General features: G+C 51.0%; 10 protein-coding genes across 10 annotated transcripts; 5 read left to right on the top strand and 5 right to left on the bottom strand.

Annotated features, from left to right (window-relative positions):
• Positions 1-39: 39 nt before the first annotated feature.
• N7446_008126 (eukaryotic translation initiation factor 3 subunit E) lies at positions 40-1510 on the bottom strand (the record flags this gene model as incomplete). The annotated part of the gene is made up of 3 exons (XM_058516871.1): positions 40-58; positions 111-305; positions 366-1510. 3 exons carry the CDS (start codon positions 1508-1510, stop codon positions 40-42), a joined length of 1359 nt encoding a protein of 452 aa, XP_058370517.1.
• A 70-nt stretch (positions 1511-1580) lies between these two features.
• On the top strand, positions 1581-2587 carry N7446_008125 (mitochondrial 54S ribosomal protein mL49; the record flags this gene model as incomplete). The annotated part of the gene is made up of 3 exons (XM_058516870.1): positions 1581-1923; positions 2084-2481; positions 2537-2587. 3 exons carry the CDS (start codon positions 1581-1583, stop codon positions 2585-2587), a joined length of 792 nt encoding a protein of 263 aa, XP_058370516.1.
• A 934-nt stretch (positions 2588-3521) lies between these two features.
• On the bottom strand, positions 3522-6440 carry N7446_008124 (putative ARID/BRIGHT domain protein (SWI1); the record flags this gene model as incomplete). Its single annotated transcript, XM_058516869.1, has 1 exon — positions 3522-6440. The coding sequence occupies one exon, from the start codon at positions 6438-6440 to the stop codon at positions 3522-3524; it is 2919 nt and encodes a 972-aa protein (XP_058370515.1).
• A 2030-nt stretch (positions 6441-8470) lies between these two features.
• rpt3 (proteasome regulatory particle base subunit RPT3) lies at positions 8471-10527 on the top strand. Its single transcript, XM_058516868.1, has 6 exons — positions 8471-8760; positions 8809-8850; positions 8914-9012; positions 9068-9354; positions 9403-10066; positions 10123-10527. Exons 1-6 carry the CDS (start codon positions 8474-8476, stop codon positions 10139-10141), a joined length of 1398 nt encoding a protein of 465 aa, XP_058370514.1. The 5' UTR covers positions 8471-8473; the 3' UTR covers positions 10142-10527.
• A 580-nt stretch (positions 10528-11107) lies between these two features.
• On the top strand, positions 11108-12918 carry N7446_008122 (uncharacterized protein). Its single transcript, XM_058516867.1, has 4 exons — positions 11108-11401; positions 11449-11590; positions 11650-12304; positions 12354-12918. The coding sequence occupies exons 1-4, from the start codon at positions 11300-11302 to the stop codon at positions 12640-12642; spliced, it is 1188 nt and encodes a 395-aa protein (XP_058370513.1). The 5' UTR covers positions 11108-11299; the 3' UTR covers positions 12643-12918.
• A 949-nt stretch (positions 12919-13867) lies between these two features.
• Positions 13868-16768, top strand: fcpA (protein-serine/threonine phosphatase). Its single transcript, XM_058516866.1, has 3 exons — positions 13868-14197; positions 14252-14338; positions 14393-16768. Exons 1-3 carry the CDS (start codon positions 13950-13952, stop codon positions 16470-16472), a joined length of 2415 nt encoding a protein of 804 aa, XP_058370512.1. The 5' UTR covers positions 13868-13949; the 3' UTR covers positions 16473-16768.
• Positions 16769-16971: 203 nt separating this feature from the next.
• Positions 16972-17662, bottom strand: N7446_008120 (uncharacterized protein; the record flags this gene model as incomplete). The annotated part of the gene is made up of 3 exons (XM_058516865.1): positions 16972-17075; positions 17150-17424; positions 17502-17662. 3 exons carry the CDS (start codon positions 17660-17662, stop codon positions 16972-16974), a joined length of 540 nt encoding a protein of 179 aa, XP_058370511.1.
• Positions 17663-18306: 644 nt separating this feature from the next.
• N7446_008119 (arginase) lies at positions 18307-19388 on the bottom strand (the record flags this gene model as incomplete). Its single annotated transcript, XM_058516864.1, has 3 exons — positions 18307-18610; positions 18671-19254; positions 19302-19388. The coding sequence occupies 3 exons, from the start codon at positions 19386-19388 to the stop codon at positions 18307-18309; spliced, it is 975 nt and encodes a 324-aa protein (XP_058370510.1).
• A 785-nt stretch (positions 19389-20173) lies between these two features.
• N7446_008118 (glutamyl-tRNA(Gln) amidotransferase subunit PET112) lies at positions 20174-21925 on the bottom strand (the record flags this gene model as incomplete). The annotated part of the gene is made up of 4 exons (XM_058516863.1): positions 20174-21276; positions 21324-21465; positions 21514-21590; positions 21643-21925. 4 exons carry the CDS (start codon positions 21923-21925, stop codon positions 20174-20176), a joined length of 1605 nt encoding a protein of 534 aa, XP_058370509.1.
• A 1116-nt stretch (positions 21926-23041) lies between these two features.
• Positions 23042-23941, top strand: N7446_008117 (uncharacterized protein; the record flags this gene model as incomplete). Its single annotated transcript, XM_058516862.1, has 1 exon — positions 23042-23941. The coding sequence occupies one exon, from the start codon at positions 23042-23044 to the stop codon at positions 23939-23941; it is 900 nt and encodes a 299-aa protein (XP_058370508.1).
• Between the last annotated feature and the right edge of the window lie 2 nt (positions 23942-23943).

Here is a 23943-nt window from a genome sequence, read left to right as displayed (position 1 = left end):
GAGAAAAGTTCAGTTTTCGGCATCAGGTCATGCGGGAATTTATTTTGCAACAGCAGAGCTAGAAAGAAGGTTAGCAATGGTCAATGCTGATTTTCCGGAGAAATGCATACCTCAAGACTTGTGTGCGGAAGAAGGCACCCTTTGTCTTCTCAATGACTTGCTGGTAGACAGACTGGGGAGGGTGGTTCATAATCACAGTGCCCTCCTTATAGTCGATCTTGGCGTCAACCCGGGTGTCGCGGATCAGGTTGACAATCCACTTCTCGCCCTCGTCCTGGTTCAGACCGAGACGAGCGGACAGATCGCTGGAAAACTGTTAATTCGTGTTCCGCACTAGGAAAAGATTCCCTATAACTTATACTTACTTGATATCAATCCGTTGGTGGATCTTGCAGTAACTCTCAGAGATGAGGTGACGGGCAGCCTCAACGAAAGCATCCGCGGCCGACACAAGGAAGAAGTCGCTGCGCAGGACCTCCTCGGCCTCGCCGAGCTTCTTCTGTGCCTCCTCGAAATCGAACTCGACGTAAAGGGCCTTGACGAAGTCGGTAATGGGGTCGGTGTACTCGTAGTCCTCCTGGCGCACAACGCGAATCAGATCCTTCAATTGCTTCTGGTAGATACCGGAATGCTTGTGGGGACGGCTGCGGTTGGTGATGACAGCGGCGGCAAGGTAACGGAGAACCCAAGGGCAGCTGGTCTGGATGGTGTTGATATAGGCGGGGGAGAAGAAGAGGTCGGTGAGGACGTCGCGGGCAGGATCGTGGTTGAAGAAGGGGAACAGCGACCAGTGGATGAGCCATGAGCGGTTGGTGAGCTGCGCGAGAGGGTTGTTGAACAGGCGAGTCTCAATGGAGTCCTTGACCTTCTGAACCTCCTCCATGGCACCCTCCCAGTTGGTGGTCAGGATTTCTGACGCCAACTTACCCCATGTGGCGGAAGCGACCTTGTCGTTGTCGGTGGACAGGACACGGAACTGGTAAAGCAGCTCAGCGGCATTTCCATAGCTACCGCAGCTGTACTGGAATCGTCCGTAATCGTGGAGGCTGTTGACCATCTCGATTGTGACACCGTGCTGCTCTTCGAGGAACCGCAAGTTGGCCGCCTTGTCGCTACGCAGGTTACCCACGACCTCCTCATCCTGCAACAACTCGGAAATCTTCTCGCTCTGGTCCTGGTAATGCTGTAGCTTGGCCAAAACCTCCTCGCGCTTCTTCACAAACTCGTCGGGAATGGTATCGGAGTTGTTGATTTCTTGCCACAGGTTGGCAACGTAGTCGGTCATGTTTGTGTGCTTGAGGAGCTCATATTTGGCCCGGGTGATCTCCTTGTCCTCCTCATCGCTGCCGGCACTGAATTCGAGCAGGGGGAAAACGAGGTGACGGTCGAGGTACGGAATCAGTCGGGGGAGCAAATCGTGCTGAGAGGCGATTTCCTCGGCGGTCTTAGGCTGGTGAGAAGCAGCGCCGCTGAGCATGGTCTCAGCGGAGGGAGGGGCGTTGGCTGCCATGATGTGTCTGTAAAGATGGCAGAAAGGGGGAAAGGTCTAGAGAGGGGATAACAAAGGCCAACCGCGATCAATGGAGAATTTGCAGATTGTGCGGGCGTCGGTGGCCCTAAACCCTTTTGGGAAGTGGGTGCTGGAAGGCGGTGGCAGAAAATCTGAGCAGAACGCCGAGCATCAGATGTTGCTGCTCTTCCCGGCTTATGTCCTCCATCATCATTCTCTCCGGTTAATACACTCCGGTTGGTCCTTTAGACGTGCAATGGCGTCTCTTCTACACTCAGGCCCGGCCACTTGGGCCATGCGAAAGCAGGCCACTGCCATCCCTCTTCGCGTCAGCTCTGCACAATCCGTGGCTTCCGTTCAGACATGTAATTCATTTTCCACATTATGTCCTCAGACAAGGTTGTCGGTTTCACGTAAGTGACATTTGAACAGATCTCTCTTGATACATTGGACCCTGCAAGTTTTAACCCATATGCGCGCTGTTTTGCAATATCTTGCAACTTCCAAACAAGAGAGAAAACTGGGAACAATCTGGTTCTACAGGAAATTCGCGATACTAACCCTTCATTTCAGATTCTCACCCTCAGATCTCACTATCCTCGACCTTCAAGACCTCTCTCCCTACCTGCCAAAGCCGCACTTTCCTCACCCAACTCCGTCGTCAAGCGCAAGCCCTGAAAGAACAATCCCCGTCGGCACACGCGACCCCAGTCAATCCCTCCAAGAACCCTAGCCCGCCTTTGAAGCTCGATAATCTCCCTTATTTCGTTCGCCGTTCCGCCTCCAACAAGCTGCCTGTCTATACCGACACCAAAGCCGGTGGTACGAAGAAGCTCACCAAGATCCAGAAGACAGAGGGTGATCTGGATCAACTCCGCAACGACCTGGCTTGCGCACTGGGTGTTGTCGATGGCCACAAGCCTAACCCCGATGTTGCCATTAACCGTCTTACTGGTCACATTGTTGTCAAGGTATGTTTGATTCAAGATGGACTGGGTCAATGTGGAAATTAACACTCTGATACAGGGCTGGCGCAAACCTGAGATTCTGAAATTCCTCGAGGAACGCAAATTCTAAGGTCTTTCTCCTCTAATACCTGACCCTGGAAGAGACTCCATAGGATCTCTGATGGTCCTGGATGAAACCACAAAAGCATTAAACATACCCCCTCAATAGGGGTATGGCAGAGCATTGTTATCGGAGAGAGCAAGAATCAAAGCACATCGAAAACAAGGGATGAAAATGGAAGAAGCAAACGGTCCAGGTGATCCCTGATATTCATGGGTAATATCTATTTCCTTGATTTCTCTTTCCTCTTCCGTTGGCTTATTCTTTAATTTTCGTTGCGAGTTGTCTCTTTCTCTTCTTTTTCCTTTGGTGTTTGTGTCTTATCTGCCTGGTCGTGTCTTCTGGCGTGCACCTGCTTTTTGTTTCTCTTTCTTTTTTCTCACTGTAACACTCCTACCTACTCTGTACATTTTCGACGACTCGATGGGTGCTAGTTCCTTTTTCTTCATATGAATGATCATGCATCTCCATATTATTAGGAATTCGTTCTTTTCCTTAAAAGAAATCTGCAATGCTTTGTGTCCAAGTAGGCCCAGAACCTGGATTATGCGTCCGACAATGTCCCGGGCAAAAGTAAAATATCTGACCGACTACGACAACATGAAATGAGCATACAGCGTTACGTACAAGATACTGTGTTTACCAAGTAAAGGGAGTAGCTTTGGCATCATGCAGTATCTCTCGATTTCCGAGGGTATTTTGAGCATTGTACACTGAAACAGAGCAGAACGCTATCTCACAAGAGAAGAAAAGAATAGAGAGGAAAGGAATAACCCCCGTGCCCACCAGCGCCCAAATGAGAAAATAGGGAGACAGACAATTGACATGAGTACAAATGACATGAGAGAAATCAAGATTGTCGTATATGCTACGTGAGGCATGTGCCAAGGATGATTGATAAAACAGCCCGTCGCAGGGAGGAATCATATAAACATCAACATCCTTACTCCGCTAACCGAGCATATGTGAGAAGCTGGCGAACAACACCGCCATCAATATTGGGAAGTAACAATGCGCCAAGCAGGCTTTCCTTCCTGGGGAGGATTCCTGATGGGACCCGGAGAGGGGCCGTGTTGTCCACCTGCTTTGACTTCTCGGCGAGTCGGCGGAGGACGCCTAGGCCCCGGTTGACGATCGAGCTGAAGGCATATGCGTCGGCTTCGGCTTGGCCTCTTTGTCGCATATTGATTTGTGGGATACGCTCAGTGCACAGTGCGCAGGAAAGGCGCAGGAGATGCACAGCAAATCCGTCGACAGAGTCAAGCCATGCTTGGGCAAGGGAACCATCGGCAAACGTGGTGAGTACATCGGCTGACAAAAGGCCTTGCATCAGGAAGACCTTACGTGCATCCACGACAGACATGGGCTTCTTGTCAGGGACGCAGGAAATGGCAAGGCCAAATGCACGTGTCAAGAGCTCTGGCTGGGGAGGTGCAGTTCCATCTCCAGAAAAGATAGCCTTGAAATATGTCCGGTTCGGGTCGTCTCTGGCCAGCATTTTGGCAAGGCCATCAACAGCAGCCGGAGTGTATCGATCAACAGAAGAATTGAACGCCGTAAACATAACTTTTCCAGAGGCAGATGTAGATCCGGAACCAGGTGCAAAGGCAAGAAGGAAAGTCAACAAACTCAGTGCTTCCTCCTTGCCAGGGATTTGAACAACATGAGCCAGGTTGCTCAACAAAATCACTGCGTCTTTCATAAAGTCCAAGGTGTTAAGAGACGACCGCAGGAACATCTTGCGAGTCCCCATATAGCGGAAGACATCACCAAACAATTGAGCAACAGGAGGGATACCGAGAGGCAAGAAATTCGTCTCGCTGAAGGAGAAGTTGCGCAGGATGGTGGTGATACAGATAAGCCGATCCACAGCCCGGTCAAGCTCATACTCGATGCTCCCGAATTCAGGAACATCTTTCAGTGATGTGTTTTCAGCATGACAATCCCGGGTGATTTCGTCGTATGAACGTAAAGACATGGTATCAGACTCCTCTGGGGTATGTTGCGCTAGCAGGTCGACCTGTTCCTCTGCGCAGTCGATCAGGCTCTCTACCAGATCGTCACAATTCTCCAGGGAGATCTGTACGGACGGTTCACCAGAAAGAGTGGTAAGGGTGTCCAGTGCCACTCGAATTTCGGCAAACATCCCAGATTTGAGGCCCATGGTCAGCGCGTGGATATCGACTATTCCTAATTCTCCAAATCCTGGTACGTCTGGCTTGAGTCTTGAGATGTCGTCGCCAATCTGGTACATCTCATCAACAGCAATAGGACCGTGCATACGACCTCCTTTCAAAACCAGAGGTTTGAAGGTCTCCTCAATAGGTCGCTTGGTGAACTTCTCGGGCTTCGCTTCTGTTTGCCCTGGGGTTGGCGTAACACCCTTACCAGATTGCGAAGGAGAGGGAACCGGGAATTGTCCGGCAGCACCTTCTGTCGGTGGGCCAGGGGGTTGCGAGCTTCGAGAGATACTTGGTCGGTGTCCAGCCTGACCTGGCCTGCTTTGACCTCGTGGTGTCGGTGTAGCAAATCCATTGGCTGGGTTCATTTGGCCGTTATTATGGGTTGGGGTGTTGTTTTGAGGGGACTGTGTCATGTGCTGTTGTTGATCAAAGCCTGGGCTTGGCTTCACAGAGGGAGATTGGAACTGCATCCCTGATGCGTCACTTGATTGTCGTGGTAGACCGCCTTGTGGCTGCATCTGGCCCGCAAGTTTTTGCTGCGAGTTGAGGAAAGCTTGTTCGTAGGGGCCCAAATTTCTGGAATGGTGACTTTGAATTTCCTGGGCCGCCATGGGGAACTGCATCTGCGGAAATTGTAGCTGCTGTGCGACTACTGGCCACATATTCATTGCTGTGACCTTCTTCGAACCTCCCAACTTCATCACGGAGGCATAAAGTTGAACGAGGTTGATCGGACGCCCACTGACCATAGGATTTGGGTCAATCGGGAGGTTTTGGGACATCATAAATTTCTGGAGAGATCGCATGAATCCTTCTGGGTTACTGGGCTTCGGAATGTTCTGTGCCATATTCGGTGCCATCTGTCTCATCCCGCTCATTTGTTGAGGATTGGCCATCGGATTCATCCCAGAAACCGGCCGTCCCGCCATTGCAGCGTTGGGGTTCATCTGCCGGGGCTGGTTTTGTGCCTGCATGGCTTGCAGTCTCTGTTGCTGACTCGCCAGAGCTTGGTGATATCCCGCTGGCACTTGGGGCATGCCACCAAACTGTTGCGCCTGCATTGAGGGTTGAGCGGCTGCGGAGGTCATTCCAGGCCCCTGTGGCATACCACCGAACTGCTGTCCCTGCATAAAGTTGCCGTTCTGGGGTGTGTGTACGCGGTTTCCATTATCTGACTGCGACGGAGACATCTGGGTGCCAACGTGGGGTCCGGCAGGCGAGAAAGGGCTAGGGGAAGCCGTCGCCATGCGAATGCTTTGCTGGTCGAAGTCTTGCATAATAGGTGACTGCGTCACGTTGGGAGATGCACCTTGCTGTAGATGCTGGTAAGGGTTGGGATGTTGTTGGAATTGGGCGTTGCCATTTGCTGGACCCTGATACCCCGGATATGGCACTTGGGGAGTTTGAGATCGCGACACTGTCACGCCTCCCGGTGCTGGCCTAGGCGACATGGGCATGCCATCTTCCGGTCGCGTTCGTTTTGATGGAATCACCTGGTTTGGGTTGTGGAAGCCCGGAGAGGCATTTCGCGACATGCCATTGAACATGCGCTGGAATTGGGATGGGTCCTGAGTCGGGGAGCCATGGAGAAAAGCAGTTGAGGGGTCTATCGTGTTAGGATGAAAGGCGCCATTATCCTGGCCAGGAATATTCGAGGTGTCGGCAAGCCAGGCATTCATGTCGAGCGGTTTTACCAACCCATCTACCTGGAAGGGGTCAGCATGTGAACGATCCACGCGCCATCGCAAAGATGTGCAGCATAAAAAATATAGGCTCAATCATCGAAAGACATCGAGACTGAACCACCAATGATTTTTTGAGGATCAGATAGACGCGTCGGTGAGGTGTTTGGGGTAGTCGCGCAAGCGGTCGCGACACGGGAGACAAAGGGACGGTGGGGGGAGGAGAAACCACCGATTCGGTATATAAAATATACATAGAATGGGCAAGGGAGGGGTGGGAACAAGGTACATACCGATAAGGCTGGATTCACTAAAATTCCGCTTTGCGAACGGATGACTGAGGCCGGGTCCCGGTGATGGGATGAAGGCAGAGGTTGGAGTGAGATGGGTGGTCACGTGGTGGGAGCCTGAGGCCACAAACAGGAAAGGGGGGAGGGATAGGATATGGGGGGAGAGGTAGACACCTCGGTAAGCTGGGGTAGTGTTAGTGGAGGGGAACGTCACTGGGCTATTAAGGGCCAAGATAATAGACGCTCCAAATCCAGAAACAAATGAACTACAGGTGAGGCGCAGAGGTGGACTGCGGAAGGGGTGCGTGGCCACCAACGAATAATGATGTAAAGTAAAGTAACCAAGTAACAAAGGGGAAACCAGAAAAAGCAAACGGAGTATAAAAACAGTAAGAATGGCGTACTTACCAGAGATCACAGAGCCGTTCAGTTAGGGATGAAAGGGGAAGTGGAGAGAATGAGGGAAAATTACTGACAGGTCAGAGCTTTCAATGGTTACCGCCATTTCCGGCCTTCACTGTACAACTTTTGTTTTGTTAGTTGTTAGTTATCAGTTTGTCAGTTTGTCTTTTGTACGTGGTATTTTTCAAGGCTGTGTTTTAATGCCCTTTTTTGAGGTCTTTTTTTGGGGTCCTTTGGGCTTTTGGCTTTTTGTTAGTTTGCCTCTTATGCTGGCAGCCTGAGCCTGGGCAGTCTGAACCTGGGGGAATGGCCATAATCAAAGCCATGTTAGTGAGGGGAGTGTGAAGAGAGAGAAAACTTCTGTGCCAGAGCAGAAATTAAAATAAAAAACCACTTAGGTTGGGTCTCGTAAATCGGAACGATGATCCATTCCAACGGTCTCCGCCGAGGCTAGATCATATACTCCAGTGAAGGTGGATAGGGTTCCAAGGGGCAACATCCCGCTCTCTTGGATATGGGAAAGAGAAGGGAAGGAAAAGGATCGAGCCATATCGGCCAGTGGTTCTCCTTATATAAAGCTCGGACTAGCGTCTGATAATCGTGTCTATGCGCGCCCAATCCTCCGAAGACAACTAAAAAAGCAGAAAGCAAGTCCGCCGTGCAAGGACCCGACTCGATCCGCATGGGAACATGATGGTTCTGTGCCTGTCCCACCGTGTGTTGGGCCACTCCACCGCTAGAGGTGATTGGATCAGCATATCTTCATGTCCTTGAAGGGTTGAGTCTCTGAGCTTATTGTCTCAAAGTCTTTCCAGTCCAATCTTCTCCCTCTTTTCGAGTTGGACCTGATCGTGTCCCCAAATTGACATGCTTTGAAACGAATACCCCGGGCAAAAAGAGCTGTACATGTCATCATTGGCCACAGGCCGTCGAGTCCGCCGCAGCCGCTAGCGTCTGACCATTGGTAGCCTCAAACTGATACACTCAGGTGGCCAGGGGACCAGGTATAATAATGGGTTTATATGTGCTTTCTCTCCAATATAGCCTTTTTGCGTTAAAAGCATTACAGTTCGGGGTAATGGGTTGGTTTAGCAGGTTGCCATACGAGGTTAATTGCCACATTCAGTGAGAACAACTGACCCTGCCATAGTTTATACACTAGCATACTACAAGACTTTACACTAATTTTTTTTTTTTGTATTCTCGAACATTCAATGAAAACATATTCAATGAAAACACTAAGGAATATAAGGTTAACACTTGATGGGCCAAAACATTTGTTCATTGTATATCACGTGACCCAACCAAGCTCCCCGGCCATATCGTCGAAAGCTCCAGATGGCTGACCTCCGAACCCTTCACACAGCGCGTCATACACCCAACCATCTCCAAAGCACATACATTCTACTCCCAGCTTATAGACGCTATTTCTCTTTCGGATCTCATTTGCTCTCAACAGAATTCGCCATGGGAGACGTGGCCGTGGAGAACCCGGCGAACAACGTCACGCCGCTTCCCAAGCCAGGCGCGCTCGACGCCCTCGCCAACTTGGACTCCCTCGATGGCACAGGCGCTGATGGAAACGATGAATATGCTACTCTGAAGCGCCTACAGAGACATCTAGAGTATGTCTGACCTTGATGGATGGTGTGATCAGGTACTGACGAACACAGGTATATCCAACTGCAGGAGGAATACATCAAGGACGAGCAGAGGTATGCATCTTTAATACGGGTGTTGAGAGCCTTGCAGTATCTAACCATCATGGACCAATGCAGAAGCTTGAAGAGGGAGCTGGTTCGGGCACAAGAGGAGATTAAGCGGATACAGAGTGTGCCGCTGGTCATCGGACAGTTTATGGAAGCTATCGATCAGAAGTACGTATCCCGTTTCTTGGTATTTGAAGGTCGTTTTACTGACAAATCTTTCCAGCACTGGTATTGTGCAAAGCTCGACCGGTTCTAATTACGTCGTCCGCATCCTGTCCACCCTCGACCGCGAGAAGCTGAAACCCTCATCTTCGGTCGCCCTTCACCGTCACTCCAATGCCCTTGTTGATATTCTTCCTCCCGAGGCCGACTCCTCTATTGCCATGCTGGGTGAGAATGAGAAGCCCGATGTGACATACGCGGATGTTGGTGGTCTCGATATGCAGAAGCAGGAGATCCGGGAGGCTGTCGAGCTGCCTTTGACGCATTTCGACCTCTACAAGCAGATTGGTGGGTGAGAATCAATTTGTTTCCAACAACACAGCTAATGATCTGCAGGTATCGATCCTCCTCGTGGTGTCTTGCTGTATGGTCCTCCTGGGACCGGAAAGACCATGCTGGTTAAGGCCGTGGCCAACAGCACAACTGCCAGCTTCATCCGTGTCAACGGGTCAGAGTTCGTACAGAAGTATCTGGGCGAGGGTCCCCGTATGGTGCGCGACGTTTTCCGCATGGCGCGTGAAAACTCGCCGGCCATCATCTTCATCGATGAGATCGACGCGATCGCCACCAAGCGTTTCGATGCCCAGACCGGTGCCGATCGTGAAGTCCAGCGTATTCTGCTGGAATTACTGAACCAGATGGATGGTTTCGAACAATCCAGCAACGTCAAGGTCATCATGGCCACCAACCGAGCTGACACTTTGGACCCTGCTCTTCTGCGTCCTGGTCGACTGGACCGAAAGATTGAGTTCCCCAACCTGCGGGATCGACGTGAGCGCCGCTTGATTTTCACCACCATCGCATCCAAGATGTCGCTTTCTCCCGAGGTTGACCTCGACGCCCTGATCGTGCGCAACGACCCCCTGTCCGGTGCTGTGATTGCTGCTATCATGCAGGAAGCTGGTCTGCGGGCTGTCCGCAAGAACCGCTACAACATTATCCAGTCGGACCTTGAGGATGCTTATGCCGTTCAAGTCAAGAATGGACAGGACGATGACCGGTATGTGCTTTCCCTGAGATATTGGTCTTCATATCTTACTAATTGGTTTCTTGCAGCCCTGACTTCTACCGGTAAACGCTTGGGTCTCTCGGAGGTGTGGTGGATTTCAGTGACGAAAGCTTGGTCTTCCTCACCAGTTGTATTATCAATAATATGCAGGCGCCATGTGTCACAATGTTTGGACGATTTCTTGATTCTGTAATGCTCCTTTCGACCTCTACAGTGGTAGATTGCCTTGTCTTGGCATTTACCTGCCCTCGGTCAACTAAACCGTCCCTGTAAACTAGTAGCCAACAATAACCGTTTTGTTTAGTGTAATTTACATTGGGGTATTTTGTTGTGACTCTGGTGAGGAAAGGCTGTGATTCGACGATTTGTTGTCGCGATTCTCACGGTACTCTACCAAGTATATATATCCGCGGGTGATACTGTATCGAAGTATATACGTCTGGATTCGGAACACTTTACTCTCAAGAGCACGCTGGGCTTTACGTTTTACCTTTTGCTTCAAAATTAGCACAGAATAAGGGCCATGCTATTGTTGCAACAAGGCCTTGAGGTGCTTGGTAGCTTCCGTAGAAGACCAATGGCGCACAAAGAACCCTCGTGCCCGTTGCCAGAGCCACGGCAAGGTAGCCATGGCAGTCTGCAGAAAGGCAGCTGTTGTGTCCAAGAGTCCTGCAAAGGCACGCGATCCTTCGATGCAAGGCAAAAGAACTGTCTGCCCTCGCACAGAGACATATGTCCAAAGCTTACACGTACAAGAAATCCCTCAAAGTGACACGACATCGGCACGATTCCTTGATTTCGTAGAAACAGCATCATCCATAGCGTAGCTTTTCGCCACACCAGTCATCCTGCAGCTGCCAGGTACAGCGGGAGGGGGGTTTTCCGACTAGTCCGACCACTCCGTCAATGGCGCTAATTCCCCAGGCACTAGCCCCCAGATATTCCCCCGGTTGCTGCCAACCTGCAGGCAATATGGATAGAATTATGCGAGCTAACTAGTAGAGATGAAAAATATAGGAAAATGGAACACATGAAGGTCTGGAATTCGGAAACCAGAACCGCGTGATATGGGAACGTCCCAAAGGGGTTTAGTGCCAAGTGCGACCCTCCTGCTTCCGTCATCGGTCTCCTCATCCCCAGGTCCCCCATCTGCTCTTATCTCTCTCCTCTCCATCTCACTCTCTTGTTTACCATCACTTCCACTTACACTATTGATATTGAATTATGAAGTCGTCACTCACCCTCCTGACAGCTTCGCTGTTGGGCAGTGCTGCCGCTGAGGTTCACAAGCTCAAGCTCAACAAGGTCCCTCTGGATGAGACACTGGTAGGATCATTGATGCCTAAAGCATACCTAAGCTAACCGCGAAGTAGAGCCCTCAAAACTTCGGTGCTCATATGGCCGGCCTGGGCCAGAAGTACATGGGCCAGGAGCACCATGACCGGTTCCGCGACACGTCGATGAAGCCTACCGCCGGCCACGATGTGCTGGTTGACAACTTCCTGAACGCTCAGTGTATGTTGCATGCCAACGGGCTCTAGACACTGAATGTTGACGATACTGATCCTTTCCAGACTTCTCCGAGATCCAGATCGGTACCCCTCCCCAGAGCTTCAAGGTCGTCCTGGACACTGGTAGCTCCAACCTCTGGGTCCCCTCCGAGCAGTGCAGCTCTATCGCTTGCTACCTGCACACCAAGTACGACTCGTCTGCTTCGAGCACTTACGAGAAGAACGGTACTGAGTTCGAGATCCGCTATGGATCTGGTAGCCTGAGCGGCTTCGTGTCTAAGGACACACTCCAGATCGGTGACCTGAAGGTCAAGGGTCAGGACTTTGCTGAGGCTACTAGTGAGCCTGGCCTGGCATTCGCCTTCGGTCGCTTCGATGGTATTCTCGGCCTTGGCTACGACACCATCTCTGTCAACAAGATGGTTCCTCCCTTCTACAACATGCTGAACCAGAAGCTCCTGGATGAGCCCGTATTTGCTTTCTACCTGGGCGATGCCAACAAGGAGGGTGACAACTCCGAGGCCACTTTCGGTGGTGTTGATAAGAGCCACTACACTGGCGAGATGATCAAGATCCCTCTCCGCCGCAAGGCCTACTGGGAAGTTGAGCTCAACGCCATTGCTCTTGGCGACAACGTTGCTGAGCTTGAGGATACCGGTGTCATTCTGGACACTGGTACCTCTCTCATTGCTCTGCCTTCAACCATGGCCGAGCTTCTGTACGTGTATCCCTGATTGATGTTGTGAATTCGCTAACCCTTTCCAAAGCAACAAGGAGATCGGTGCTACCAAGGGGTTCACTGGTCAGTACACCGTGGAGTGCGACAAGCGTGACTCTCTTCCCGACCTCACCTTCACCCTGGCCGGCCACGAGTTCACCATTGGCCCCTATGACTACATCCTGGAGGTCCAGGGCTCTTGCATCAGTAGCTTCATGGGCATGGACTTCCCCGAGCCTGTGGGTCCCCTGGCTATCCTTGGTGATTCTTTCCTGCGTCGCTGGTACAGTGTCTACGACCTCGGCAACAGCGCTGTCGGTCTGGCCAAGGCCAAATAAGTGCGCCAAGGCTTAATGGCCCCCATGAGTTGTGAATATCAAAGATCCGTGTGACTAAATGTTTGCTTCATATATATCTGCGGCCTAGCTGGGTTGACCCCATAGCCCTTGTAGCGCACTTGATCATTTGCAATTGCTGCGACTACGTTGACTAAACTCCTCTTTTGTCTTTGCTGTCACAGTCTATCATGAGGCATTTGGTTTATTGGTACTGCGAATTGATCTCTTTACGCGTTAGTATTTACCCATTGCAATTAGTTCATTTACTGAACCCGCTCTCCTGCCCTCGTATTGTATACCAAGCTGGCTATATCAAGCTTGCTCCTATGAACTATCTCCCGATATCTGAGTTGACGTAGTCATAACTTAAGTGACAATTGGCCGGAGCTAATGTCGATTTAAGGTGCAGACTGCACCAATCCACGAACAAGTTTCTGATACATGCTGTGGTCAAGTATACTTTTTCTACTGCTCTTTTCCATACTATTGTTATAGTCCTTTTCAATGCATGGGTGTAATAACATCAATTAGTCCTACTAATACGCAAAGCCGAAACGAACCGATGTAAGTAGGCTAAACACAACTGTATGGCGGTGAGACATGGCATGCTCCAACATGGAGGTCACCAGTGCGGCTAAACGTTACCGTAGATGTTACACCCCAGGCACACCTACAAATAGTTCATTGAGTCATTTCATCAGGCCACGCAAGAAAAGTGAACGAAGTCGATCTCAAACCAAGGAGTGAGACCAATACCTGTTTTTAGATACTGTAATGACATAAGCGGAAGCTCGAAAGGCTCCAGGTCTGTCCCCGCACAACTTCAATGAGCTTCTCTTTCTTTGATTGCAGCAAACTCCAACCAACGTTCCTTCCCTCTTTGACTTTAAGTAATTTCCTGCGCCTGGTGCGGGACCTGTCTTTGACCTCCGCGCCAGGTTGTGCTAGGCGCACGAGTTTTCTTTGATCTTTGATCACCCGCGCCTTGTGGCGATTCTCTCATCGCGCTGCCTAAACCACCTCTACCACCTCTTCGTTTCCTCAGACCCTCCCAAGACAGCCTGCATCTCAAGTGACAGAGGTGACTCTCGCTAGAGCAATACCTGTATTCGTTTCGTTCTTCACGCGTCGCGTGTTGGTGATGGCTTCGTAGCCGGCATCGCACGCGATCACCTCATACGACCCACACGTCCGCTTTTGACGCGCCGCTCACAACAAAAAGGCACAGCGGGTATTCTATGCGAATACCTTGGGAGTAGGACTGAGACTTCACGCAATTTATCGTCTGGGGCGAGCTCAGAGCCATCATGCTTCTTCGTTTGCCGTCCGGTCTGCACTACCCAATCACGGTGACGTCGCTGCTCAAGCAGCCTGGCGATCCGATTGAGAGGGATGAGGCTCTGTTCTGGTATTCGTATGAGACGATGGTCACGGAAGGTGATGAATTCGGGAACAGGACCGATGTCCTGCGGAAGTTTCCAGCGAGATATGAGTCGACTGCCGATGGAGAAATCGTTCAATGGAAAATCAGAAAGGGGGATGTTATTGATGACGCGTGAGTATTGGTCAATTGTTACATTTTGTTAATTCTTGTCTGATCACTCCCCAGTGTTGATATTGTTGAAATCGATGAGCCTTGTGCGCATGAGGTCCAATTCGGCGGACTATGCGCGGAGTGTGGCAAGGATATGACTCAGTATGTATATGTCGAATAATCGGGGTGAATATGGCTAATCGCTTTCGTGAACAGGTCCACATACAATACTGAGATCATGGATTCCACGCGCGCTCCGATTCAGATGACACATGATAACACCACGCTGACTGTCAGTCAGCGGGAAGCAACCCGAGTGGAAGAGGATGCGAAGCGCCGGCTACTTGCATCGAGACGTTTGTCTTTGGTGGTAGATCTTGATCAAACAATTATTCATGCCACTGTCGATCCGACAGTTGGAGAATGGAAGGAGGACAAGGAAAACCCTAACCATGAAGCACTGCGCGATGTGCGACAGTTTCAATTGATTGACGACGGTCCTGGGATGCGCGGGTGCTGGTACTATATCAAGCTCCGGCCGGGACTCGAGGAATTTCTGCAAAATGTGGCTGAGATCTATGAATTGCATATCTACACTATGGGCACTCGAGCCTATGCTCAACACATTGCTGATATTGTTGATCCTACCCGCAAGCTATTCGGAGATCGAATCCTCAGTCGTGACGAGAGTGGAAGTTTGACCGCCAAGAACCTGCAGCGGCTCTTCCCCGTGGACACCAAGATGGTGGTTATTATCGACGATCGCGGTGACGTGTGGCGCTGGAGTCCCAACCTCATCAAGGTCTCTCCTTATGACTTCTTCGTCGGAATTGGCGATATCAATTCGAGCTTCTTGCCAAAGAAGCAAGAAATTGCAGCGAAACAACAAGCGATCCAACCCAAAGAGCCCGCGAAGAAGAAAGAACACCATGTCAATGGCAAGTCTGAAGCAGGGACGGAGGTATCAGCATTGGAGCAGTTAGTGACAATGGGAGGTGACCCAAGGCTGCTCCAGGAGCAGACTAATGCACAAGAAGAGACCATACTACACCAGGTGGAAGACAGACCTCTGCTGCAGAAACAGAAGGAACTGGAGGCAGAAGATGAGGTAGCTGAAAGCAACGAATCAACTTCCAGCATGGAAGACTCCCAGGAATCTATGAAACACCGCCACCACCTACTCGAGGACCACGACCAAGAACTCTTCCAGCTACAAAACCGACTTGAACAAGTACATACACAATTCTTTGACGAATATGACAAGAAGCGGACCCTCGCACTCGGGGGTCGGGTGGCAGCTCTAAGGGGAGAGAAGGTCCCATCGAAAGACAAAGATGTGGATCTGAAACTGGTTCCTGATGTCAAAGATATCATGCCACAGATCAAACGCCGCATCCTCGGAGGAGTAGTCTTGGTATTCTCGGGTGTCCTCCCATTAGGAACAGACTTCCAGAATGCCGACATCTCTCTCTGGGCCAAGAGCTTCGGTGTGATCATCTCTCCAAAGGTCAACGCCCGCACAACTCACCTTGTAGCTGGCCGCAACCGCACTGCCAAGGTGAGGGAAGCCACTCGCTACCCAGACATCAAGATCGTCACGACACAATGGCTTGTCGACTCACTGGTCCAGTGGAGACACGTGGACGAGGAACCCTACCTACTCCCCGTCCACCCAGATGACCGCGGCGAACCTCTCTCCCCAGGCTCCCGAGAACAAGAAATGGCCTGGCTCTCCTCAACAGACGAAGACACGAATGCCTCTCAGTGGACAGAGGGTGACGATGCCGAAGGCTTCATGAATGAATCCGGGCTAGACTCAACGTCGCCCATTGGATACGATGCCGAGGAGCAAGCCGCCGTGCACGACGAATTAAAAGATTTCCTCGGCAGCGACGATGAAAGCGAGAGTGACAACGAATCATTACCAGACGAGACAGCGGGGACTGGCACGAAGCGGAAACGCGGAACTGAGAGCGGGACCGACGAAGAAGAATCCGGTGACGACGACGGAGATGAAGAAAAACGAGGCTCCCGATTGTCGCAACGCATTAAACGCTCGTACGAGCGGAATACCGGGCTTCGGGAAGTCGTCTCGGCCCCTACCGGAGGGGAAGATACATTAGTCCCGTCAGGTCCGCAAGAAGACGAGTCCGATTCTGAAACTCTGGGAGGTCGTGATCAGAATGCTGACCCCGATGACGATGACGACGAGCTAGAACGGGAAATGCTCGCTGCCTTGGAGGGTGGAGCATATGACCCTCAAGCGGAAGAGGATATCGCGGCTGAGAATGGATAAACTAAATGACTGTTCATTACTCCTGTGTCCCCCGTTCGTCCTGTCTTTTATTCATGGTCTCTTTCTGCCATGTTCGCGTAAACGGTGTGTGCGGTTGCAATGCGCTCCTGACATAGCGACGGCGTTTATTATGGTCATTCGATTCTTCGCATCTGGCTTTCGGCTTTGTGTTGTGGTCAATGTGGGTTCTATTCTTTTCTTGTGTGTAATTTGTGAAAATTTGTTTATCTGCTATTTGTATGGTTGTTTATATATAGGACCCATTAGCTGTTTAAAACAGTCTCAGGCTATTCTACTCTCTTTTAATTAAACCTTGGTCTCTACCTCATAGTGAACCCAACAAGCATGCTGATGCGTAGATTAAGGTGCAATCCTCTCAGATTGAAGTATAAACAGATAAGCCAAGTCACTATCCAAGAAATATATACTTAAAGAAATCAATGCTGTATATCGCTCAACGCCAAAGATGCAACACATGGTATCAAAAAAGGGACATGAATCAATCATAAACATCACGATTAACCTGCCAAGACATAACGATCATCCATAAATAGAAGATAGTATTGACAAGTTCCAACGCAAAAGCAGTCTTCCAGCAATTGCCTAAAACCCAAGCCAGTTAGTAATGAATACAATACACAGTGTATAGCGGTATGCAAGCGTCGAGAGAAACTTACAAATCGTACTCTGGGTCAACCAAGCCAAAGTATTGATATTATTCCCCCAAGACTTATTATTCTCCACATAGATCTGGCAATTGGCATTGACATCACCGACAATCCCATAAAGCTGCAGCGAGGTCTCAATCAAACCAGTCAACCATAACACGCAGAGTATAAAGCTGCCGATGATGATAATGCCGGGTAAGAGGAATCGACGCTCGGCGAGAACGAGAACGAGGAGGATAAATGCTACACCTAGAGCGCTTGTCACGACCATGTAGGGGAAGAGCCTGGCGGGGGTTTCTTAGTACATGTATGTATACGGTTGGATAGGGCTGCAACTGCAAAGTATTATATGACCACTTACCAAGGCGTCCCGAGATGCATTTGCGATTGAACAGTCATGAACCACGAGAAAATACCCAGACATGTCGCTGAACATGACATGACGATCATGATCCAGATGTTGAGTTGTAACTCGGGCCAGTGGTATTTGCGGCGCGCTTCATGGCGGATGCGAATGGGCATTGTGTATATTGAGAATGGAGCGATTCCAGATATCGAAGTTGTTCGTTTGTTGTATGTTTGGATGTGTGTCGAGGATTTGAATGAGGTCGGACTTGAGTGTGGATCCAGTCCCTGGTGAGCGCTTTATACCACTGCCCGTCTCGTCCGTTGTATACACTCCCGAATGCCCGACGCAAGTCTCGATGCCCTATGTTGAGTCGCTGGACCCAGAGGGAATAGACGAAGCGCGAATAGAGGTCGGCCGGGTGGATTTGTACAGCGAGGTTTTGTTTGATCGTACCGAAGGTGAGTTATTAGGTGTTAGGGAGCGGACAGCGCATTGGGCGTCTTCGCGCTATGTGGAGATAGGCTGGAGTTGGCTTGGAGTTGGTGCGACGGTGGAATGTACAAATGTACGATTGCGCATGAATTCCCCGAGAAAAGTGAAGGAAAGAATAGCCAAGAGAATGTTTATCGAGGGTTTAGGGAGAAAAATAAAGAGAGGGGGGTTTGTTGATCGGGAAATTGAGGTGGCAGGGGATCTAGTCTGCCGCGTCGTCACTTCTTACTTTTACCTGCACTTGGGACTTTTCTTGCGAAATTGTGTCTATTGATCTAGGAATTTTTTCTCTCTGTTTGTTTATTCCCTTTCCCTTTATTATCCCTTACAGCAAAGTGTCGCCCAATGCACTCCGCACCAGTGAGCACCCCGCGCGGATGGTCTCTGAGGCGCCCTTGGCCTCCAGGCTAGGGTTCACTTCCACCAAGTCCATGGCGATACAGTTGCCCGTCTCGTGCACAGCCTCGCAGATGAAGTCTCCCTCGCGCAGGGTCAAGCCACCACGGACGGGGGTGCCCGTGCTAGGAGCCCACTGGGGGTCCAGAGCATCGACATCGAAGGACAAGTGAATGGGAGTATCATTGCCAATATGAGCAAGAGCCATATCGACAACACGACCGATTCCGTGACTATTGGCAAAGTTAGACGATGATCACCCAAGACCAAGAGAAAACAACACAAAAACATACCGGTCAATATCGTGCATGCTGAATGCCTTGATACCATTGTCGCGGAGGATCTTCTTTTCTCCACGGTCGACATCACGCAGACCAATGTACACCAGCTTGCGCATGCTAACCATATGCTCATCCTGCAACCACCCAAAGATATCGCGCTTCTCCTCCCGGGCCAGCCGGGTCAAGAACGCCATGGGCATACCGTGGATGTTACCGCTGTCGCTCGTCTCGGGGGTATTAATGTCGGCGTGGGCGTCGACCCAGATAACGGCCATTTCGCGGCCGAGACGCTCGCGGATAGCCTTGGCTGTGCCGGAGACGGAGCCGATGGCGATGGAATGGTCGCCGCCGAGGGTCAGCACGAACTTGCCTTCCTTGGCGTGGTTGTAGACCTGGGAGCTGAGCTTCTCTGTCACGGCGCTGACGGCACGCGGCTTCTTCATGCCTCGGTGGTCCGGGTCTTCGGCCGGGATGTCCTGCTCGTAGTAGTGGACTATGTTGTCATGGTGGACTTCGTAGTCGAGGTCTTCGCTTAGTTGGGTGAGAAGGCCTGATTCGATCAGGGCCATCGGGGCTGCTTCGACGCCTTTCTTGCACTGTTGGGGGTGAGTTGAGCTCATGTTGGTCTTGTAGAGGGTCTTACTTGACCACCGTTGAAACCGACGGCAACCACGCCCAGCTGGTTGGAGTGGGAAAGGAAGCGCGAGGCGATAGTAGAGGGCAGCGTCATCGTGTAGGTATCACAGGAATGTATCGTAGAGCAACAGAAGACAGAAGAGAGAGAAAGATGGAAAACTGATCGAGAGATCGCGATAAGATAAAAAGTGGGATTGATAAGGATCAGCTCGATCTTCGTTCAAGTTCCAGTAGAGAAGGATGTAGTCGTTAGTTATTGTATAAAGAAAAGAACAGGATGACCAGCTCTTCTTAAATGTCTCTGATCCCCCGAGTTCAACCGGTCGCCCCTTTCATTTGCGCGTTGCACCCCAAAGTCGCTAAAAACTGCTTTTAGGGATCAGAGCGACTCCGCCGGATCTCCATCACTTCCGCTAAGTACAGGTCGAGGAGAGCTGCCCCTTTTAGGCCATTTCGGTGTCCCACAGGCTGTGTTAGGGCGTAATTGAGAGAGGAGGCATGCGGGATTTATGTGTAATGGCTTTGGAGAGTTATTTGGTCTTGTTTGCCCGGGTGGTTGGCGTTTAGGGTGGAGGTGCAGATATTGGTGGATATCGACAACATTGATCATATACAACGATACAAGGGGAAAAGACTAGATCTGAAATCGGAAGTAGAAGTTGACAGCGTCAAAGGGTATCATTACTACCACATAGTACATCTAATGTTACAATATATATATATATATACACTAAGACCCCAGAATCAGCTCTCGGAGAATTTCCTCTGCCCTGGGGGCCTCCACTCGACCCTTCTCGCCGTTGCGCATCATCTGCCCCACGAACCAGCCGAGCTTCCCCAGCTGGTTCTTGGAGCGGATCTGCTCAGCCATTTGTGGGTTCAGGGCGATGACGGACTCCGCCAGCGCCACATACTCCCCCGCGACAAAGGGCGGAAAAGGAGATTGTCCTCTTCCAAGATCTGTGGGACTGGTCGGCGGTCGCCATCAAAGATAGTGGACAAAACCACCTTGGCGGTCGGCCCGGTGATCCGCTTGCGCTGTAGCTGGTCGAGGAGGCGGGCCAGGGACTGGGCCGGGACGATGTCCGCATCCCATGCGCGATCTGCCTTGGACAAAAGTCCTCCGAGTTCATGCAAAACCCAGTTACCTGCCATGCGTGGGAGACTGGCACGCGTTTTGTCGTCTTGGTCCACCTGGAGGGTGCGTAGGGCATCTACCACGTCATGGTAGTACTCGAAGCGGAGACCGTTGTCTAGCTCGATCAGTGGCTTGGCGTCCTCGACGGGCAGATTATATTCGGATCCGACGAGCACTGAGATGATGGAGTCTGGTGCCGTGGGGAGATTTTCGGTAAGGCTGGACAGCAGGTCCTCTCCAATGAACAACGGCGGGATATCTGGGTCGGGCATGTAGCGGTAATCGACCGAGCCCTCTTTTCCTCGAAGCCTGCGAGTTTCAGTGCTGCCAATTGTCCACCCACGCGTCTCCCCCTCGATGACACCGCCACTCTCGAGTACCGCGATCTGGCGGTTCTTCTCGGCGATGATAGCATCCTCTACTGCCTTGAAGCTGCTCAAGTTCTTGATCTCAGTACGCTGGCCTAGCCCGCTGATTCCATCGTATTGATGTTGTCCTGGTGACTCCCCCCGGCGTCGAATGGAGACGTTGACATCTGCACGGAGACCGCCAAGTTCCATTCCCGTCGTCACAGCACCACACGATTGGACTATGGCCTGGAGTTTCCGAACGCATGCCGCAGCCGTAGCGGGTGAGTGAATCTGCGGCATGGTGATGATTTCAATCAGCGGATGTGAAACACGGTTGAAGTCGAGGAGTTGTGTCGAGGGCGGGTATTCTTGGGACTTGGCTGTGTCCTGCTCCAACTGTAGCTGTTTGATGTCGATGCGGACCCGTTCCCCATCTTCCGGTGCGATGCCATCGTAATCGAATAGGTCGACGTAGCCGTTTCGTGCGAATGGTTCTGTGAGAGATAAGTATGGTTCGAATCCCGAGAGCGAGGGTGCTAACCATAGTACTGTGTGATCTGATACCCCGCCGGCTGATCCTGGTAGAAGTAGTGCTTCCGGTCAAACCGGCTGATAGGCTGGATCTCACAGTTCAGAGCAATAGCGGCACGTAGGGCAGGGAGGAGGGTTGCGATTTGAAATTCCTGTTTCGTATCAGTTGTGGTCCTTCACAAGCGGTACATAACACCAACCGGTTGGCTCCCCGGGAATGCCAGGTCGAACAAAGCGACATTGGAATTGGGGATCTCGCTTGTCGAGGTTGGGGCTCCTGTTCAAACCATGAGATGCCTGCAGAGCAATTGGGGTAGAGACGCACTGACGTGAGAATAATTTGGCCTCTGTATCCAATTGGGCATGGATCTCCACGCCAACTGTCAGTTCCCATTCCTGCCTGGATGCTTCCTCGCTTTCCTTGCGTTGCTTCTTGTGTGACCGTAACGCTTTGGCATCCTGCTTGAGTTGTTTGCGGAGGGGGACGTGATCTGCTTGGAGATAGCGTCTTGGAGCGGAGGAGAACGGGGCGATACGGTAAGGAAGGGTTGGGCGACTGAGTCGCGCGCAAATAGAGCGGACAGAACCGCTACCGAGCCATGGCCGAAGCATGAGGAGATTGGGCTGGTGTTGGAGTCGGAAGAGGTGGCCAAGGTGAACTCGCGGAATCGAAGCTCCGGGCTTGGCGATCTGCAGATCATACAACGCAACAAGTTACAGGTAAGAAACCAAAGTAATTAGGAATGGTCTGACTGGTAGAATTGGAGGAATCAGACCAAACTCAATTCTATTGAACTTGAAATTGTTATTTGTATAATCTATAGAGTACGGAGTACGGAGTAGTATACTGTATTGTTCTCTAACTTACTTCATATATGAATATGAACATGCACCCACCACCAATACATTCTTGACACAAAGACTCTGCAGACCAGGCATGCAGAACATGCACCGTGGCGTTGTACTGATCACAAAAATCAGTCACATTCCCCCACTTCCTGACCGCTAGATGAACGCAAGGAGATCGACCAACGCATAGTTTCTAACTCTGTTCAGACACACATGCGTTGATTCGCATCCCATTTGTTGGAGGCCCACAAGTGTCCAGAAGGTTATCGATGTCACTAGTCGGTAAATAGTCACTTTTTTATGTTTACTATCCCGACACACCCGAAACAGAACAGAAGAAAGGAACAAGATCCGAAGCCCCTCCCCCTCGATCGACAGGGATACAGGGACCTCCTTGCGACATTACCATTTGGCGCCGATCTGAAGCCCTCAGCGCTTCCAATCTGCTTCAGATTATCCCGAACTGCCTGGTGTGACGAATTGCAGTCCTCCATTACCCCAGGGTAAACACATGGGGCCCGTTTCAGCCCGCTGACGCGCGAACATTGGGGGCTAATGTTCTATAATAATCTTACCTGACAGCCCCAGGGGGCCATACACACCTTATCATGGGGAATGTTTGAAGGAATTCGCGGGGAAGATTGGAGACATTATATCATTTCTTTCATCATCGCCCCTAGATTCCCGGCCTCGATCTGAGACCTGAAATTCCCTCCCCTGGGCCATGCGTCGGATTCTACTCATTCCGGTGCGGATGTAATTATTGTGTTCGTGTCATGATCTTTCACTTTCCTTAGATTCTCTATTCCTATACGTGGGCAGCCTTGATATCTATATCGAAATATGAACCCGGTATAGTTCCGAGCTTCCCCGACCACCATGCCGCTCCAAATCCAGAGAACAAAGAAGGATGGAAGGAAGAGGACATTATCGACAGTTTCCAATGTCACAAATGTACATGGTCCTGTCGCCAGTGTGAAAACTTCTGAGAAAGCGTCGCCTTCACAACAGGCTGGATCAGATCAAACAAAGCCGCCTGCCATTTCCGAGACCCAACCGCAGAAACCGGCAAGTTCGGCGAAGAAAGTACCTGATGTATTTCAATTTCTTGACGAAAATGACGACTCCTCATCCGAAGCAACCTCGGATTCGTCAGAGTCATCAGAGTCGGACTCATCAAAGGATGAACAACCGACATCTCCACGACCTGTGCAAACTACCACCAATATCCAATCCCCTAAGCCGCGGGCAAATCCAGTTCCACATGGGATCTTGGTATCAGGAGGCAATGCATCTCCAAAGAATGCTGTTCCCTCGCCTCCAGCATCGAAAAGTCCCAAGCAACAGCGCCGGCCCTCAGCACCCCACGCTCCCTCCACGGGCAATCAATTACAGATAGCCCGGAAGCAAACCAACCGAAAGCCAAGTCCAATCTCGACCAGTTACCCAACGTCTGGAAAGGGACAACTAGAACTGTCTCGCCCAGAGGGCTACTATACCAGAGACGAGGCTGCTCTCCACAGACCACCGCTGCCCCCGTCTCCCCCAAGAAGCCCCGAAGACGGTCTTCACCACACCACGCCAACAAAGAGACGAGACTCAACTACATCCCAGGTCTCATCAGGCTACGGGCTCATTGCCTCACACCTATCCAAGTCCAACCCAGAAGACAAACCAGGTTTCCCCCTCTATACCGACGCTTCGAAAGCGTCAACCACCGCGTCCTCCTCCACCTACAGGATGAGATCTCCCAAATGGAAGAAGACCTCCACACCCTAGAC

The sequence above is a fragment of the Penicillium canescens genome (genome assembly GCF_028828765.1).
Source record: "Penicillium canescens strain IBT 15451 chromosome Unknown utg000005l_segment0_segment0, whole genome shotgun sequence".
NCBI lineage: Eukaryota > Fungi > Ascomycota > Eurotiomycetes > Eurotiales > Aspergillaceae > Penicillium > Penicillium canescens.
This window is presented reverse-complemented; position numbering and strand designations above follow the sequence as displayed.

Coding starts and splice junctions, on each gene's coding strand:
- rpt3 (XM_058516868.1), top strand. CDS start 8,474: ATGGCTGACCTCCGAACCCTTCACACAGCGCGTCATACACCCAACCAT. Junction 8,851..8,913: donor TACATCAAGGACGAGCAGAG/GTATGCATCTTT, acceptor GGACCAATGCAG/AAGCTTGAAGAGGGAGCTGG. Junction 9,013..9,067: donor ATGGAAGCTATCGATCAGAA/GTACGTATCCCG, acceptor AAATCTTTCCAG/CACTGGTATTGTGCAAAGCT.
- N7446_008122 (XM_058516867.1), top strand. CDS start 11,300: ATGAAGTCGTCACTCACCCTCCTGACAGCTTCGCTGTTGGGCAGTGCT. Junction 11,591..11,649: donor CAACTTCCTGAACGCTCAGT/GTATGTTGCATG, acceptor GATCCTTTCCAG/ACTTCTCCGAGATCCAGATC. Junction 12,305..12,353: donor TCAACCATGGCCGAGCTTCT/GTACGTGTATCC, acceptor CCCTTTCCAAAG/CAACAAGGAGATCGGTGCTA.
- fcpA (XM_058516866.1), top strand. CDS start 13,950: ATGCTTCTTCGTTTGCCGTCCGGTCTGCACTACCCAATCACGGTGACG. Junction 14,198..14,251: donor GGGGATGTTATTGATGACGC/GTGAGTATTGGT, acceptor ATCACTCCCCAG/TGTTGATATTGTTGAAATCG. Junction 14,339..14,392: donor TGTGGCAAGGATATGACTCA/GTATGTATATGT, acceptor TTTCGTGAACAG/GTCCACATACAATACTGAGA.